The 19,843-nt window shown below is 38.3% G+C and overlaps 1 protein-coding gene across 2 annotated transcripts in view; it reads right to left on the bottom strand.

Moving 5' to 3' along the window:
* Positions 1 to 19,843, bottom strand: part of FRMD4B (FERM domain containing 4B) — a gene marked incomplete at its 5' end in the record, with an annotated part of 181,339 nt that overhangs the window by 91,755 nt on the left and 69,741 nt on the right. For both annotated transcript variants that reach the window (XM_081318101.1, XM_081318102.1), the window contains 2 exons: positions 5,172 to 5,194; positions 6,018 to 6,074. In XM_081318101.1, coding sequence (XP_081174227.1) covers positions 5,172 to 5,194; positions 6,018 to 6,074 — 80 coding nt within the window. The remainder of the gene's footprint in view (positions 1 to 5,171; positions 5,195 to 6,017; positions 6,075 to 19,843) is intronic.

Below are 19,843 nucleotides of genomic sequence, written 5' to 3'. Positions count from 1 at the left end.
GCCTTTAAAACAAGATTTGCTTTCTCTTCTAAAACACTGACAGTATGTTCCCTCAGGCATGACTGTCTCCTTAACAGCATGTTAATATCCTTGTGGCTGCAACAACAGCACTAGTTGATATCTTGCTTTAAACTATCACTCTGCCTTCACCACAAACATAGAAATAGATTTACAACTTGGATACTAATTTAAAAAACATTGGATCCATCTGACAATGTGCTCATGTATTATGATTCAGTTGTCCTTAATGTCAGTACAGATCCATGCTGGTGGTAATAACTGTGTTTAGAAGAGTTGGTCTACAATATTTCTCCTCAATGTTATCATGAAAAAAAACCCCGCTTATTTGTGTAGACACTTTAAAACATTTGTATATTCATGTATGTGCCTTAATTTTTAGTTTTATGTAGTTTTGTAGTTCTATTCTATTACTTATTTATTAAATTTATATGCTACGCATCTCAACTGTCGGGCAATTCTGGACAGCTAATTATTAATTATTAAATAATTGTATTATTTTTCCGTATTTGTATAGTCTTAGAATTCCTGGGTAGGATGAAAGAAAAGTGAGAATACATTTCATAACAAATAAAAAAAGAATCAACATACCTAGCAAAATGTCTGATCATTGTTACCAGAGGAAACAGCTCAGGTTATTACCTTACAAACTTTTTTTAAAAAATGCACTATGATTTTCTACCAATATTGTACACAGTTATAAACAGTAGTGCTTATGTGAGGACATAACTTCATCAAAATGGAGTTGGGAAGAAAATGTATAGAATTATATCAATATTCAATTCAAGCTGTTTTTTTAAAGATTATTAAACAAGTTAAACTTACATTGGGATTTCATTTCTGAGTTGTCATTTATAGGACTGCATTATTTGAGATTTCTCCAATGAGTACTGTCCTAAACACATGGATCAAGTCCCATCATCCACAGCTAGCACAAACTGAAATATTAAGCAAGTCTGGGGGCAAAGATTATACAATTCTCAGTGGATAACTCTGATATAATATAGTAAAATAAATTCCAAAACAAGAGTTACTTGTCCCTAAACAAAACCTGTCTGCTGAAATATGTGAAGGTTTGGAATTTTTTTTCTTTGTCAGCACCTGGTTTCAAGCTGGCAATTCCATTTTCTTCAGGCTTGACATCAACAGAGTTTGATGGCTAGCACATCAGACATGTGCTACTTCCAGCTGCTTCTTGGCCAACTGTTTCAATGTTTTTATCAACCACAGAATCAATGCTGGTATTGTTTTGCCAGAACTCAGTTATCTTGTGAAAGTTTGCTGTATCCCTGATGATGATAAGGAGAACTACCAGTTTGGAAAGAGGGGGAAGAGAAATAAGGCATAAGTTTGTTTTATTTTATTTTATTTATTAAATTGAATTATTCAATATTCATCTTGTTTTGGCAATGAGACGATCAGATCACAGTAGGCTTCAATTATTGATATCATGTATTGAAGCTGACAAGAGGACATTTGTCAGTGTGTTATGTGATCACTATCAAGTTGGTTGGGGTTTTTTGTGTTCTTTCATTTAGTGAGCTTGTAAAACGTAATAAAATTAAACTAATGGTGCAAAGAGTTGACTGGTTGCCCAGAAAGCGATGTAAAATAGTATTATTAAGTGAACAAGGCTACAGTTATAAAGAAATTAGAAGAAAAATTGGTGGAAACTTAACCAAAGGTAGCATTTCTACTGTACACTTTTCCCAAAACATTTCCACAATTTTGGCCACTACTGTAGGTAAAACTAATGGATGTCACATATTTCTCTCTCCCAGAATGGTAGGCAGACCATCCTTGCATTAAGACATTGAAGAAATGCAAATGAGCCCTAAATGTATTGACATTTAAATGAATACATCCTTGCATCAGTCTGTATAATTTTTTTTCTAAAAAAAATACCATGCCTGCAAAATGAATGCAGCACATCTACATAAATTCTTAGCACAAGTGGCCTACACCTGTTGTTTCATACATATGCTAGCAACTTTCTTGGGACAGCTTGACACATGGCAGTGACCTTGCTTTAACTCTAGTAAATGATGCAGGAGTTTCCTGAAGGTCTACAAATGTCCCAAGTTGGCGTTAAACAGCTGCCTGGACTTGACATTACCAATTCCATAGCATAAAGAGGAAACTAAAGCAAAGATGATTTTTCCCTTACCAGAGCAACAAATTGAGCATGTTGCAGCAACTGCTACTGATCTCGGAGAATAACCACCTTTAAATAATTCAGTTCCCTCACCTTCATTTTCTGGAGTTCTCATTTTGCACATTTGCCTATAAAGCTTCTCAGATGTAATTAATACATATGGTATAATTGAGTGAATTCTGTGTGAAAGTACTTAAGGTCTAGACTATCAATAAAATAATTACTGGTCTTGAAGATGTCTCAGTATAGTTTAAGCTTCATATCTAATTAAGACAGCTGCTTGTTTAAATTTAGCAAATTAAATGTCTTGCCAACTCACAATATCCATGTAATATTCTGCATGATGGCACCTTCAGCACACTTCAGATCCCTTTCATGGATTAAATCAGATTAACAATTAAGAATTCTAATCTGTGATTAATGTTTATCAGTTTGAAACCTTAATGTTTTTATCCCTATTTGTAAAAATCACTACCCTTAATCATTTCTTGCATTGTTACAAAAAAGCAGCAACTGCTTAATTAACACTTAAAAGTAGATATTTTGGCGCCAGACGTACTGATGTAATACACCTGATAGCTGTAAGCTATGAAGGATGTGTGATGATCCAGATGATGATCCAAGCTAACCTAATAATAGATTGGCTGTGTTCACACAACATACTAAATCACAAACTAGCCAGCCACAGGCGGTATTTAATTTATGATTCATGAATCATGCAAACCCAAGCAACTGGCACAGATAATTCCGAGGATCATGTGTGAACACGATCACCAAATGATCAGCAGTGTTAACACAAGTTGTTGGTAAACTGATAGAAGGAAGCTATGAAATACCAGTACAACTTGCTAATTGCAAAGTAGATTGCAATTCCCTCCTATCTCTTTGTTGTTGTTGTTTTTAAAAACAATTCAATAGTAAAGGATCAAGCGGTCAAGAAATATACACCAGACTAGCACTTGATATAAGAGCCATAAAGGGCTCTGAAAATATATTCAGACACTATGTTTACACCTAAGGGACGCGGTGGCTCAATGGGTTAGGACGCTGAGCTTGTCGATCAGAAGGTCCGCAGTTTGGCGGGTCGAATCCCGAGTGCCGCATAACAGAGTGAGCGCCCGTTACTCGTCCCAGCTTCTGCCAACCTAGCAGTTCGAAAGCACGTAAAAATACAAGTAGAAAAATAGGGACCACTACGGTGGGAAGTTAACAGTGTTCCGTGCGCCTTTGGCGTCTAGTCATGCCGGCCACACAACCACGGAGACATCCTCGGACAAACCTCTTCGGCTTTGAAACGGAGATGAGCACCGGCCCCTAGAGTTGGAAACGACTAGCACGCATGTGCGGGGGAACCTTTACCTTTACCTATGTTTACACCTATGAAGTTCAGAACAGTATAGACAAAGTTGGACTCTGAAGAAGTAGGATAAGTATTGGCACTTTTGAACTTGGAGAAGATTCTTGAGAATTCCAAGGGCAGCCAAGGAAGCAAACTGATGGATCATCAAACAAATTAACACAGAATTCTCACTTGAGGAACGAATAACTTTGGACCTATTGTGCAAAGACCTAGCTCTTTGGAAAAGGTTCTGATGGCTGAGAAAGGTGGAAGCAAACAGAAAAAGAGAAAGACCAGCAGCAAGATCAATTAATTAAAAAAAACCCATCAAGTCTTCTGTCCTGAGATTTCTTGGTAGTCTCTCATCCAAGTCCAACCCTCCCTACTTGTTTTGAAGTTTGCTCAAGCACTGATTGGTGGTGCCATGGGCTATGACAGTAATTCTTCAGCTATAGAATAAGAGTGCTCAATCTTGTTTTCTATCACGGACTTCATTTCTGCAGAAATAACCATATAGTGGAATACCAGGCTAAAAGAAGCAGTGAGCAAACCAACTCATTTCTTTCTTTTATGGCATGGTTCTTTTTAGCATCCTCTTTTTCTGAAAATCTTCTGACTTGGAAAACACTTTTGGATACTAGACTTGAGCTTTTCGACTATGAAAGTCTCTGCACCCAACCATACACAACAAAAAACAATGCATTTGCCTAATGGCAAAAAAATATATGTTCTTACAACAGGTCATGTCAGAATATAACCATACATGCATCTTATTTTGGCAGAATGGTAAGCAACAACAAGCCATCTTCCCTTTGCAAGAAACCAAGCCATTAATGAAACATTAATCTGATTAAAAACCAATCACTCTTGTCTTCTTCTCCTCCCCCCCTAATTTAAATCTGACATCACTTTAGCCACCCTCTGTCACCTGATTAAAGCTTTTGCCTATATTAACTGATTTGGGAATACCATAGACTAACAGTGCTCTCCTCTTACAAAATCTCTCAAGTGAGCTGCTGCTAATTAAGCTCCCCAGCATCACTTTCAACACAGACACAATGTCCTTTTTATTTAATTGCTCCTACAAGAATTGCACACTGAAGGAACTGTATTTTGCTGATAGGAAGAAAACTGACTAAAGCTGCATCTGATTTGCACATGGTAGGGAAGAGCTGAACCCACCAAGCTCAAAATCTTCCAGCAGCCACAATATAGCTGTCAGGATAGGAGTGTGACGGGTGATCCCCCTTGAAGCAGCTGCAAAAGGAAAGACTGCACATTGATCTACAAGGCTGCCAAACTTTTTGCTAAGCATACATTAGGGCTATTCACAGATCAGATTAGGAGATTTACAGGGACATTGTGTTTGTGTGTGTGTGTGTGTGTGTGTGTGTGTGTGTGTTGTGAAAGGAACCTCTCTAGATGGAGGCTAGCTTGCTACAAAATACTGAGAAGATTTACTTCATCACATTTTAGCTAATATAAGCATCCAGACTATTGCACTTTGGAAAAGAATAGTTCAATTTTCACTTGCCCCTTTGCTAGTACTTGCTCTGAATTTATGCTGCTTGTTGCACTTGCTCTGCTTTGTGATTAGCAAATGCAGGAAAAGTTAAACCTCACCCACACAGTTAATAATGAAAAAGGAAATGTAATTACCTAGAGTAGTCTCCTTTTGCTTCCTATAAAGGGGAAAAAATCATGTTAGAAATCTTTTTGTTTTGTTTTGTAATGGCTGTTTACATTTCATTTACGTAGATACCATACCACCATACCACATCATTAAAATTCAAGTTAATAGTTTTGAACAAATGCTGACCCTATGTGCAAATTGAAAGTACATCAGTGGCTTTCTTTTTTTAAAGGTTTTAAAACCTTTATTTAAAAGAACCAACTCACTCCCTCCATGACCACCAACCCCATGTGTGTAAGACAAAAACTAAAATTACACAGGTCTGGTAATCTGGATCCATTTCAAACACATTTTTTTAAAAAAAAATCAAAGTTTCATTATTTTATTAATACAAATGGAAGCCACTTCTTCAGAAAAATAACCCACGCAAAAACAACTACATGATAAATAACTGAAGCAGAATTGATAAGACATTTTAAAGTCTTCGTAGTGATTTTCAATATAATTACAGCCCCTTTTTTCTCTACTTCAGAATCTTTCTCCTATGCCCAACATATAGTTTTAGTATTACAGAAAATACATACAATTATACCAGACAGATGACACAAAAGTATACTTTACTCAAAGCACGCTACCCCACTCCAAGTAAGTTTTCTTCATGCATTTCTTCTCCGGCAAATTTTGAATGTCTGCACAGTGACCTCTTTGCAAAACGTGAAGAACAAACAGGTATTCCTTTTTAACTGGGTCAGCCGGGGTATAGTTTTACATTTTATTACAAAAATATAAACAATGCTGCAGAAACTCCAGTCTGGGAACTGAAGGCATGGCAGGTTAAAAGAAACCACAAAATGAGTTCGGGAAAATCTTACCTGTAAAATCAAAGCAGCTAATCTAAAGACCGTCTCGCTTTCCACTTCAATATGCCCCTGTTTAAATAAAGAGGGAAGTATCAAGTTAGCACGGCTGAACTCCAGAGGGGAGGGAAATCTCCCCTCGCCTCAGGTTACAAGGACTCTCTTAGTCTAACACTACTCAGCAACCCTGGGTTTTCCTTCCATTTCCAGGTCGTACCATTACAGCGGAAAGGGGTGAATGTAATATAGCCATAAAGTTTGGATCATTGCTTATTAATATGGAAAACAGGAGAAATCATCCTGCAAGAAAAGAAGAATTGGGAGGGAGAAGGAAATTGCCAACCAGACCGCTTGCAATCTTTGATGAATCATGACTCCAGCTGGCAAATTTTGACCCTCCGGGTTTCCCAGGGGTTCAACGGCTGCAGTGACTAGCTACTTTGCTAAAACACTTCTGTTTGTGGAAGGTGCTCATAATTATGCAGACAGACACACAATAATCCTATGCTTATACACTAAGAAATATGTCCCATTGGGTTGATGAAGTACAGTAAGCATTAAAAAAGAAACACTATTTTCCTTTGGTGGTGAGATGGCTGACTTGAGTTATCTTGTTTAAATAAGCGTGCATATTTAATTTCTAAATGAAAACATAGCTGATTAAATTTATACATGTCCATCATCTTTACCCTTTGGGTTAAACAACATTATGCAAAAAGCAGAAAAGGACTATGAAATAAAACAAAGAACTAAGAAAAAGAAATGGTTCCGTTTATGCCAACAGCAGTTACCTTACCCTAATCTATTTTGAAAACTGCAAGTCGTCCTCCATTATCTAATACCAATTTAGTGACTGTTTGAAGTTACTGGTGGGCATTTGTGTGCTTTGAAACCAGCAGGCTTTCATGACTATTGCAGCGTCTTGTGGTAATATGATTGCCATTTGTGCACTCCATAACCAGCTTCAAACAAGCAGAATCAATGGAGAAATTGGCAATAAAATTTCAAGTTGTGATCATGTGATGTCTTGCTTAATGACTGTGGATGATTCACTTAACAACAGAAGCTGAAGTGAGGTTTGTAAGTCTGGATCATTCAATATTATTATTTAGTTAGTGTCCAGGGCACTTCTCAGTGGAGTTGCCAGTTTCAATTGTGGTCAGTAAGCGAGGACTATATTTGTATGTCCAATGCATCCACATTGCACATGGCGTTTTGTTCTCTACACACCTTGCCTCTGTTTCTTTTTGAAGATCTTATGAATTCCATTGCACCACAACTTCCTCAGTCTTTCCCTTTCTCTCAGTCGATTCACTCTTCTTTCATATACATATGTATTAGTCACACTAGGCACACCAGGCCAACAAATCAGCTCTATAGGAAGGCTAAAACTACATATGTCATTAGGTATAATACAAAATTTTGTCAGTCTGATTGTGTCGTACCTCTTCCCCCATCTTTCAGTTCAGTGAATTATGGAGGTGAACGTGTCACTTGCCCATGTTATCTAGCCATTTTGAACTGAAAATGTGTTTTACCATTTGTCACCTTGGCAATACAGATAGGTGTATCAGTTATCTTCCTTAACTTTACAGTTTGTTTTGCAGGTTGAACTTCAATCATATACTGTTCATGTTGAATTTAGCAATCAACCTTTAACTGCATACTTCTGCTAAACATTCCATAATTCAAGCCTATTCACTTATCATATGCTTTCCATAAATCAAGAAACATACAATAAACTTTAGATCTCATAGGTAATCATTCATATCTTAGGGATCTGTTAAACAGCAAAAATGTAGTACTCACACCCTCCCTAGCATAAAGTTAAATTGCCCTTCCACAGTTTGGCTTATTGTCACCTGTTGTACCCCGTAGATATGAATTGTGCCCCAAAACTTCACACATGCAAACTTAACTAATCCTTTTGATGCTGGGTTTTTTTTGCTTTAATTCTTACTATTTTTTCTTTTATTTGGGGGAAAATAATGGAATTCTTCTTATTGTAAGTGGCAGCTGTGGTTAAAAGGGCTTTTGACAGATTCATCTACTGTATCAATTAGGCCATGTCCTGGACTGGGAGGCCTTGCTCACAGTATCCAAAACTCCCTTTGGATTACTGCACTACACTATACATGGGGCTGCCCTTAAAACCACCCAGAAACCTCAACAGTGTGCACAGCGATGGACGTCCCTAGGCTTGCATATGTAACACCTCTGTCTTGTGAGTTGCACTGGCTTCCAGCTTCTGGGTGCAATTCAAAGTGCTGCTCATCACCGGGATATCTGACAGAACACCTGCTGCTGGCATCAAGTTCCCTTCGTCCTGTGCGCTCCCACAGGGAGGGCCTTCTCAGGGTGCCGCCGGCAAAGGATTGCCGGAGGGCGACACCCAGGGGGAGGGCCTTCTCTGTGGGCGCGCCTGCCCTTTGGAACCAGTTACCCGTAGAGCTCAGGACTGCCCCAGATTTTCATTCGTTCCGCCGGGACCTGAAGACCTGGCTCTTTGAGCTTTCCGGCCAGGACTGAGAACTTTTAATTTTTAACCTATTGTAATTGGGTTTTTAAAATTAGAGTTAAGGGTTTTAGATTTTAATTAAGGATAATTTAATTTATTTTAATTTGTTATTAACTTTTGTATTGTTATATTGTTTTAATCGCCTTGTGAACCGCCCTGGGTCCTACGGGAGAAGGGCGGTATATAAGTCTAAATAATAAATAAATAAATAAATAAATAAATAAATAAATAAATAAATAAATAAATAAATAAATAAATAAATAAATAAATAAATAAATAAAAGTCCTATATGGGCCAGGGCCAGGCTGTCTGTGGGACCACCTTTCCCTAAGGTCATTAACTTATCAGTTCAGAAGGGTGGGTATGCTCCTTGTCTCTTACCTTAAATTTATTTAGCATATGGCATATTATACACAGACTAGCAATATACATTAACATTTCATCTAGATTAGTAGAACACAATAAAATATAAATGTTAAAAAGATCTGTGTTCAAATATCAATGTCTAGGCCATCTAACTATTGAAGTGCAGCATCGTTTATATTAAAACAAAATCAGATACTGGACCAGTACATGCTCTCAGCTTACAGCTGGTCATGATGTGATCTACAGTTTGATGTGGGACCCCGCAGTCACATTGAAGGGAGGATACCATGCCCTATTTCTGCAGAGAGTCCTGGCAGATGCCATATGAGGTGCGAATCTTATTCAGGATTGTCCATGACTGACATGGTACTTCAAAGCCTGGCACCTTTTTTTGTGGGGTCATTTATATGTCTTCCTATGACTGGGAGTTCAGCGACCCATTAGGTTTTCCATTGGGAATCAATGTTAAAGTTGTTACCTTAAATATTGCCAACTTAATAGGAGCTAGGGGTGCAGTGGCTCAGCGGTTAAAGATGCTGAACTGAGCTCTGTGTGATGGAGTGAGCTCCCGTTACTTGTCCCAGCTCCTGCCCGTCCAGCAGTTTGAAAGCATGCAAAGGTGAATAGATAAATAGGTACCACTTTGGTGGAAAGGTAACAGCATTCCGTGTCCCTTGGCGTATAGCCATGCTGGCCACATTACCATGGAAATGTCTCCGGACAACGCTGACACCCATGGCTAAGAAATGGAGATGAGCAGACTCTCCCTCCCCCCCCCCCCGAGTTGCTCCTAGGGAGGAAAGCCATGGCAAATCTAGACAGCACACTAAAAAGCAGAGACATCACCCTGTCAACAAAAGTCCGTATAGTCAAGGTTATGGTCTTCCCAGTTGCAATGTATGGCAGTGAAAGTTGGACCATAAGAAAGGCTGAGCGCCAAAGAATTGAGGCCTTTGAACTGTGGTGCTGGAGAAGACTCCTGCGAGTCCCTTGGACTGCAAGGCGATCAAACCGGTCAGTCCTAGAGGAGATCAATCCTGACTGCTCTTTAGAAGGCCAGATCCTGAAGCTAAAACTCAAATACTTTGGCCACCTAATGAGAAGGAAGGACTCACTGGAGAAGAGCCTAATGCTGGGAAAGATCGAGGGCAATAGAAGAAGGGGACGACAGAGAATGAGGTGGCTGGATGGAGTCACTGAAGCAGTAGGCATGAACTTAAATGGACTCCAGAAGATGGTAGAGGACAGGAAGGCCTGGAGGAATGTTGTCCAACAACAACAACAAGAAGACAGGGGAAACCTTTACTTTTATGGGAACTAGAAAGCGTAACTTTTTTTAGAAGTTCAGCAGGTAGACTTCTGTAAAACCCTGAAGACATGCCTTTACCCACAAGAGCTAGGATGAGGTGCCTGCATATTGGAAGCTTAACTTGGTGCCAGGTCTTGGTATTTAATGAGTCTGGTTTTTATAGCATTAATATAGTTTTTACCCGCTTTAATTTTTGAGCCGTCCAGAGTTTGTTATAAGATGGGAAGTTATACAAATATTTTTCAACAAATAAAACTGTCAGGCAAAACTGCAGTGTTCAAACACACTTTAAAGAGGACACACAGTTACTCCTTAAAACAAATGGCATCATTTTTTTCAATTATTTCTTCTACATTTGCAGACAGATTTTGTTTTCAATGTTTTCACAGCATTTTTGAATTTCTCTTGGATATTAATATGAACAGCATTTGTTTTTAGTTAAAACTAAACATAGCAGGTCTCTGAATGATTCTCTCCTGCATCTTCTCAGGTCAGTTTCATTTTGAATGTCATTATTTTTGTTATTGATTTGTTTCACACAGCAGGAGGCTCCTTGTTTAGTCCTCTTCATCAAGGTCCAAAATAAATGTTTTATTTCCCTCAAAGTGAGTCTACAATTTCTCTGTCAGTCTGAATCTTTCCTTGGCTAGATTCTCTGTAACTTTTATTTTATTTTTATATACAGTCTTATTAAAGTTCTGTGTTTTACATTCTGAGTTTTGAGACGGCCTAGTGGCTAATCAGCAATAAACTGTTGCATAGCAGAGGATTACCTATATCTATAAGTCCCACAAATGAGCCCCAAATTTCCGTTGCTAAGTGAGGCAGTAGTGAGTTTTGTCCATTTTAATTACCTTTTTGCCACAGTTGTTAAGCAAACTCACAGCAGTTAAGGGAATCATTTGGTCAATAAGCATGATTCCACCATTGACTTTGCTTGTCAGAAGCTGGCTGAGAAGGTTCAAATGGTGATCACATGACCCCGGGACCCTGAAACTGTCACAAATACATGCCAGTTGCTAAGCAACCAAATTTTGATCTTGTGGCCATGGAGATGCTGTGATGGTTGTAAGTTACTTTTTTCAGTGCTGCTGTAACTTTGAACAATCACTAAAAGAATGTTTTGTCAGTGGAAAATTACCTGTATACAAATTATGTTTTCTCCTCCTTTTTTAAAGCTTATAAGAATTCTCTTATAAGCATTTTTCCTTCCCCATTGTCTTGTTTTCCTCTTCATTCTACCTACAACATTTATTTTGTATTTCTCATTAACATAACTACACACATTTCTATGATATCCTGTAACATGTTGACTCTGTTCTCAACATCTTCCATACCCATTTTCCATTCATTTTATTCTTTTGGGACATAAATTTGTCTTCTGATGGTTTTTTGTACATTATTTTCTCTTCTTTCAGTACTTTCACTCTAGTTTATTTCACATCCATTTTTCCCCAAGATTTTTCTGATCCTTGATATTGCCAAAAAAAAGGTCTTTCCCCATTCAGAATTTCTCATTGCCCTTATAGCTTTCATAATTTTCTTGGTCTTTCATCATAAATAATTGTTTGATCAGAGATCAGCACAGAGTTTTTTTATTTCCACATGGATATCTTACAAGTCAGGGCCACGAAAAGGGCGAAATATTGCTGAAGTATAAGCACACGCAGTACTAGCTACCTATAGCTGAGTAAGAAGTTCATATATAGAACTTCTGGATGTAAATGTTGTTCATTATAGGAATTTTGAAAAATAGAGTATTTAGGTTGCCTTATTTTATATAAAGATGAAAAATTCATACATCATACTAAGCAGTTTTTGTTTTTATACATAATGGATTAAATAAGTGCACTAGACTAAAATCAAACCAAACACATAATGACTAGCTGAATATGTGACCCTATGCAGAAATACGATTAAACAGTTAGAACGCTTGATCTTTGGTCACATATTTTAATTTGATTATACCAACTTAATATTTTCCTAATAGTAATTTAATTATCAAATAATTCCAATACCTTCCATTTAGACTCATACTCTTTTATTAATATGCAAATTATAATTGGAAGTTTGATGGTTTGGCACTATAATAGACTTATGAAAAAAATCAGTAAGTCACATACAAGAAATCCTGGTGCTTTATGTGAAAACAGGATTTCATTTTAAGGGGGATAAATACATATGTTTTCAAGTTCACTCTTTAATTTTACTATGCTGAAACAACAGAAACACCTTTGTGGTCTAGACAAAAGAATGACAAGATTCTAACGTAAAAAAAATCATCTCCAAATTAGGTAAATTTTTGACAAGTTTCTGATTATGAAGCTGTTCTTTCTCTGAAATTTTTCCAAAGCATCTGACACTATGAAAGCAAAATGGACCAAAAACTGTTATGCTCAGTTTCTGCACTGGCTTCATGATTACTTTCTAGCAGTTGATCCAATTCTTTTTCTTCTTAGTGTTTTTTCTGCAAGTGCAGGGTCTGCTTCTGCTTTTCAGATCAACCGAGTGTTGTTCCATTAGTTGTGACACGAACTGATCCACTGACTTTTTGCCTGAGCCTGATCTCATGGGCTTAGCAACAATGATTGGCCCAAGGTCATCTACCTAGCTTTCCTACCTAAGGTGGTACTAGAACTCACAGTCTCCTAGTTTCTAGCCTGGTACCTTAACCACTTGACCCAACTGACTCTCTACCAATTGAGCCTCCGCTGTTTGGTCAAAGGACACATGGAAACATATACACATTAGCAACACATGCCAATACAATCTGTTATCATGATTGACGGTTGGTTCATTGGGTGACATTTCGATGTGGTAGCCAGATTCACTTTTAGACAAATTAGGAAACTATGAAATGACTTGAAAATATGAAAATAAAATTAATCTGTAATTCTAGAACTGAAATAATTGACAAAACCAAATCTAACATGAAACCCCAAATTTGATATTGCTATAATTGCATTGATGTTTTAAATAGATAATTAAGCAAGCTACCTGGGGTAACCTGAAGGGTACAATTCCAGAATTAGTCAAAATTGCAAGGAAGTATAAAGCGCCTAAGTGGATATAATCTAGTTGTTCATACACCGTAGAAGAAAATATATTTAACTGCATAAAAGAAAATACAGAGGTAAACTGCATTGCAAAGGGACCCAATTATTCTTAAATACAGTGATTAAAACACTAAAAATAAGTAATACATAAAACAGTAATATATGTGCTTTTTTATTCATCCATTAAATCAATAACAAAACAAATTGAATTTTGATAGAGGGTTAGTGAAAATAAAGATTTGTTTGTTTGTTTGTTTGTTTGTTTACCTAATATGCCAGCCATATTATTGTCAGGTGACTCTGGATTAAGTCATCCAATAAAACAATAAAACTAAAATACAAACATAAAAACTTTAAAAAAATAAAAATTAAAATTAACAAAAAATAGTTAGTTTAGGAACCAGAATCCAATGGGACAGGAGTGGGATCTTCTTCCAAATCCATTTAATATCTCCAACGAGGGATGCTCCCATTGGGGCCTCAAGCCAGTTGGCAGAACCAGGATTTCAGGGTCTTTTGGAAGGCCATGAGTCCGGATCTCACCTCAAGAGGCACAATGTTCCAAAGGGTGGAGTAAGTTTACCCCTTAAGCTTCTAGAAAGCTGGGCTTTCCCCAAGTGTTGGGAGAGGATGAGGCCAAAATGTAAGGCCAATGTCATGGGCAATATCGGGGAAGTTCAGTTGTGGGACAGGCTTTTCCCATTTTGTTTTTAATGTTCTTTAGTTTTATTGTTTGCTTATGAGCTGTCCGGGGTTTGATTTTAAGATGGGCCGCTATAAAAATGTTTTAAATGAATAAATAAATATCTGTCCATTTTTACAGTTTGATGATGAAGCTCTAGACCACGGATGTCAAACTCACCATGTCATGTGATGCGTCGTGACGTATCACGACTTTTTTCACATTGCCGGAGCTGGGGTAGGCGTGGTCTCTGCATGAAGAAACCGGCCTGCGGGCCAGCAGTTTGACACCCCGGCTCTAGACTATCACAATCCATTTCTGCTGCTTTAGGACAGAAGAAGCCACTCATACTTCAGAAAGCCAAAGCCTGGATGATTTTAAGTACGTAAGGTGATATCTGATTTTCTTTCAAAACTTTTACTTTAGCTCAAGCTTTTACATAATTCATGGAGGATAACAGGACTGCTTAGCTTTCTCCTAACAGCCTTGAAACCGATGTGGCAGATATTTCTAATTTCCCATAGGCAATAATTCTCATTTTACAGGTGCTATCCATTACCAACAAATGCAATGTCTTTTTAACACATTACAATTGATAAGGTGTTTATAATCTGTCTCAGTGTAACCTGTATCAGCATAACTGGCCTGTGTTCTCCTCCCTGCCTTCCCCCTCCCAACTCCTCCCAATTTAAATTGTATACAGGCTGAGCATCTGATGAAGTGAGCTGCAACTTATGAAAGCTTTATGCCTGTTAATAAAATGTGTTAGTTAGAAAAGATGCTACCAAACTCTTGATTTGCAGTAGAGACACAATTCTTTTCTTCGTTTGTGAATGGAAACTTCTGTCATGGAGAATTATCTGGTACAGGTAGTCCTCGACTTACAACACTTTGTTTAGTGACCTTTGAAGTTACAACAGCACTGGAAAAAGAGACTCTAATGACTGTTTTTCGCACTTACGACTCTTGCAGCATCCCCACGGTCACATAACCAAAATTCAGATGCTTGGTAACTGACTCATATTTATGACAGTTGCAGTGTCCTGAGGTCATTTGATCACCTTTTGCAACCTTCTGACAAGCAAAGTCAGTGGGGAAGCCAGAGTCACTTAACAGTCGTGTTACTAACGTAACAACTGCAGCGACTCACTTAACAACTATGGCAAGAAACATCATAAAATGAGGCAAAGTTCGCTTAACAACTGTCTCACTTTGCAACAGAACAGAAATTTTGGGCTCAATTCTGGTCCTAAGTCATGAGTCGAGGACTGCCTGCATTGAAATGAATCCTTCTGTAGAAATTTGGTAGAATAAATCATTTTCCTGTGATTTATAAAAGACGTAGCTCAGATTTTATCCATACTTAAATTTTACCCTTGCCAACAACTCAAAAAGAACATTTATTTCTGAATAACTACAAGCAAGTGCAGCCTGATCCAGCGTTCACAAATTTGACGCCTTGCAAATCTATGAGGATTACAATAACTACTGTTGCCAATTAAGTACCAGGGCTGAAGGCCAAAAGTCATACTAGCAGATTTCTGGGAGCAGAGGTTAGGGAAGGTTCCCACAAGTAAACAAAACTCTAGTGCAGTCCTGAAGATTTCAAAACTGGTACAGCTTGAGCACTGACTCATGGGAATAAAATTATGACTACTCTACAGTCAATTTGTTCTTAAAGGCTACTGCCATCAGAAGAAAATGTTAGTTTTGTGGAAAGGGTTAGGACGCTGAGCTTGTCGATCTGAAGGTCGGCAGTTTGGCGGGTCGAATCCCGAGTGCCGCGTGACAGAGTGAGCGCCTGTTACTCGTCCCAGCTTCTGCCAACCTAGCAGTTCGAAAGCACGTAAAAATGCAAGTAGAAAAATAGGGACCACTCCAGTGGGAAGGTAACAGCGTTCCGTGCGCCTTTGGCGTCTAGTCATGCCGGCCACATGACCACGGAGACGTCCTCGGACAAGCGCTGGCTCTTCGGCTTTGAAACGGAGATGAGCACCGGCCCCTAGAGTCGGAAACGACTAGCACGCATGTGCGGGGGAACCTTTCGCTGAGCTTGTCGATCAGAAGGTCGGCGGTTTGGCGGGTCGAATCCCGAGTGCCGCGTAACAGAGTGAGCGCCTGTTACTCGTCCCAGCTTCTGCCAACCTAGCAGTTTGAAAGCACGTAAAAATGCAAGTAGAAAAATAGGGACCACTACGGTGGGAAGGTAACAGCGTTCCGTGCGCCTTTGACCACGGAGACGTCCTCGGACAAGCGCTGGCTCTTTGGCTTTGAAACGGAGATGAGCACTGGCCCCTAGAGTCGGAAACGACTAGCACACATGTGCGGGGGAACCTTTACATTAATATATATATATATATATATATATATATATATATATATATATATATATATATATATATATATATATATATATATATATATATATATATATATATATATATATATATATATTTGGGACTTATATGCCGCCCTATCTCCCAAAGGACTCAGGGCGGCTAACAACAATAAAAGACAATAATACAAATGTTAAAAAAAATTAAATTAAAGCCCCAATGATAAAATGTTAAAAACATTTTTTAAAATCCCTACTGTCAGTCCAGGTCAGCCTGTTGAAAAAGCCATGTTTTAAGGTCGCGACGAAAGGAACGGAGATCCGGGGCCATCCGGAGCTCAAGGGGAAGTTGATTCCACAGGGCAGGCGCTCCCACAGAGAAGGCCCTCCCCCTGGGGGTCGCCAGCCGACATTGTCTAGCCGACGGCACCCTGAGGAGGCCCTCACTGTGTGAGCGCACCAGGTGATGGGAAGTCGTTCCTGGCAGTATACGGTCCTGCAAATATCCCGGGCCTAAGCCATGTAGGGCTTTAAAGGTAAGAACCAGCACCTTAAATCTTAAATATATCTTGCTGAAAGATCTTTGGAATAGAATAGAGCTGTAAGGGACCTTGGAGGTCTTCTAGTCTAGCCCCCTGCTCAAGCAGGATAACCTATACCAGGGGTGTCAAGCTCGCAACGACACATAACGTGTTGTGACGTATCGCGACTTTTTTCCCCATTGCCGGCAATGGGATGGGCATGGTTTCGGCATGACGCATCCAGCCTGCAGGCCGGCAGTTTGACACCCCTGACCCATACCATTTCAGACAAGTGACTGTCTAGTCTCTTCTTAAAAATCTCCAGTGATGGAATGCAAAAGATGTCTGTGATGGAGTGTTAGGAAGAAGAATGAATGAATGAATGAATGAATGAATGAATGAATGAATGAATGAATGAATGAATGTTTGTCTTCAGCAATAACCACATTCCAGTCACCTGAAGAATGAGACAAGACTATGTTTATTAAATCATTCATGGGGTTCTTGGCAACCTGGAAGTGGCTTTTTTGTGTACTTATTCTCCACACTTGTCTTTCTGCCTCCCTCTGGAACTGAAAACTGGCACAAGCAAAACGAAAGAAAGAATGCCAGGAAGGCAAGTATGGCCTGCTAATATGCTAATTAAATGGAAGAATGTACAAGAGATATCCATGCCACCACCACAGTAAAAATGAAGAATCAGAGGCTTAAAGAATATAGTGGTATTTATAATTGGTAGCAAAGCAAAGCAGTTGAAATCACTGGTTGGGTTTGAATATGTTGTGAACCCATAGTTTAATATTGTGCCTTCCTGTTTCCCATCTACTATTCTAGTCCAGTGAAATCAGGGCCACCTGAAAATAGTCCAAAAAGAGTGTTTACACTCATTGACAATATAAGTTTGGTCTCCATGTGGATTTGTAGAGTTAGAAGAAATGGAAGAGTGTGGAAGCATGAGATTTCTTGACATCATGTTAGATTATGTTTCAGTGTTATATACAAATAAATATAAGAAAGCATATTCAATGCATAAAGTAGCATAAGGTTTTATGAAAGGAAAACCATTTTATCAGATATACTGATAAAGATATACTGTACAAGTCTTATCCAAATTTATTCAATATAAATTTGTAATGCTTCTAATTACAATATAAAGGAAAAAATCTCTATTTCTATCTATCGTCTATCCCTCTCTCTCTGTGTGTGTGTGTATATGTATATGTGTGTATATTATGTGTGTATGCGTACATATATATACAGTATATAATAATAATAAGTTGGAAGGGACCTTGGAGGTCATCTAGTCCAACCCCCTACTCAGGCAGGAAATCCTACCATTTCAGACAGATGGCTGTCCAGTCTCGTCTTAAAAGCTTCCAGTGTTGTAGCATTCACCACTTCAAGAGGCAGGTTGTTCCACTGGTTAATTGTTCTGTCAAGAAGTTTCTCCTTAGTCCTAGGTTGCTTCTCTCCTTGACTAGTTTCCATCCGTTGCTTCTTGTCCTGCTTTCAGGTGCTTTGGAGAATAGCTTGACTCCCTCTTCTTTGTGGCAACCCCTGAGATATTGGAACACTGCTATCATGTCCCCCCTCACCCTTCTCTTCGTTAAACTACACATACCCAATTCCAGCAGCCGTTCCTTATATGTTTTAGCCTCCAGTCCCCCAATCATCTTTGTTGCTCTTCTATGTACACGCAAACATACATACACATTGACAAAACAATATCTATCTTTGAGGCATGCATACAAGTTAATACAGGGATTTTGTTTACTCAGCTGTTCATTTTTACCCTTGGCATGTATTTGGTTAGCACTATTTTCCCAAGTTCTTTTTAGTTCCTTTTATTAGGGTTCCAATCAAAGAAAAATATAGCTAAGGCACATAAACATTACAAAACTGTTTTAATGCACTATGTAGATATCTTTAGGTTAAATTTCTCAAAGTTAAGCTGCACATGTTTGCAGAAAGTACTCCAAAAATGAAAGCCTGGTTTGTTTGTTGTTGTTTTTTTTGGAAAAAGCTTGTAATAAGATGCAGACCATATTTGAAAACTAATTAATCAGAAGATGTAGCGTAATATCACCTGTAAGTAGGATTTTGGCCAAACAGAATAAACAGAAAGGATCAAATTGGATTTCAAACAAAATGCACTGGATTTACTTCATAATGTTATTTTTATACAGAAGAACTGGTTTTGTAGAAAATGTTAATGGGAACAATCTCTCTCAAGAGGATCAGAAATGTTAAAAGGAGTTAACTTCACTTTCAAATTATCTACCATTAAACAAGAAGACTTTGACATATATAACAAACATAAAAGATGTGTTTGCAAGATAATCAAATGAAAAGGTGTAAGAAAAATGTTATTTCTAATGACACAGCACAGAAAGAAGCTACTCCTATGTGGTGATTTTGTTTATTGAGGATAATTGCGAATAATTTTTGCAATATTTATTGTGGATTGCAAAATGTTTTAGATTAGGATCAATTAGTAGCAAGGACATGGGAAATAGAGCAGATCAGCTTGTTGCTTACAAGTTCTAGAAATAATAATGTAGCATATGGGACATTCAAAATCTTACACTGCAAAGCCATTGCGCTGTAGAAAAAATAGGGAATTATCCTGGATTGAGGATCAGGGGACATCCATCAGGAAGAGTTGAATAAATAATTAGGGGGGGAACAACCATGTAATTGAAGCTGCACACCCTTTTTTGGCATGTAACATGCACTTGTTGTAAAACAGGGCTTCAGTCATGCAATTATGGATACCATCCTGACTTTTTTTTTAGACCTTTACCCATGGATAACCTTGTTCCAAGGTAACCTGCAGTAGTTCTTTCAGGGGAATTGTTCCAGGGCCTCACTCAGCAGAATAAATAGGCTTCAAATGATGTATGCCAGTGTTACTACAGTTTGAATTCAGTAAAGTAAGTACTTCATGGAAACATTTCTTAGTTCCATGTCCTTCCTCTTTAATCCCTAGATATTTGAGTGAACCCCTCCCTCCCGAGTTTCAGAAAATCAGTATTCTGAATTGCAGGCAGGGTG

The sequence above is a fragment of the Vipera berus genome (genome assembly GCF_964194415.1).
Source record: "Vipera berus genome assembly, chromosome: 2".
Classification (NCBI taxonomy): domain Eukaryota; kingdom Metazoa; phylum Chordata; class Lepidosauria; order Squamata; family Viperidae; genus Vipera; species Vipera berus.
Note: the sequence above shows the minus strand (reverse complement) of the source record. Positions and strands in the feature narration are given on the sequence as shown.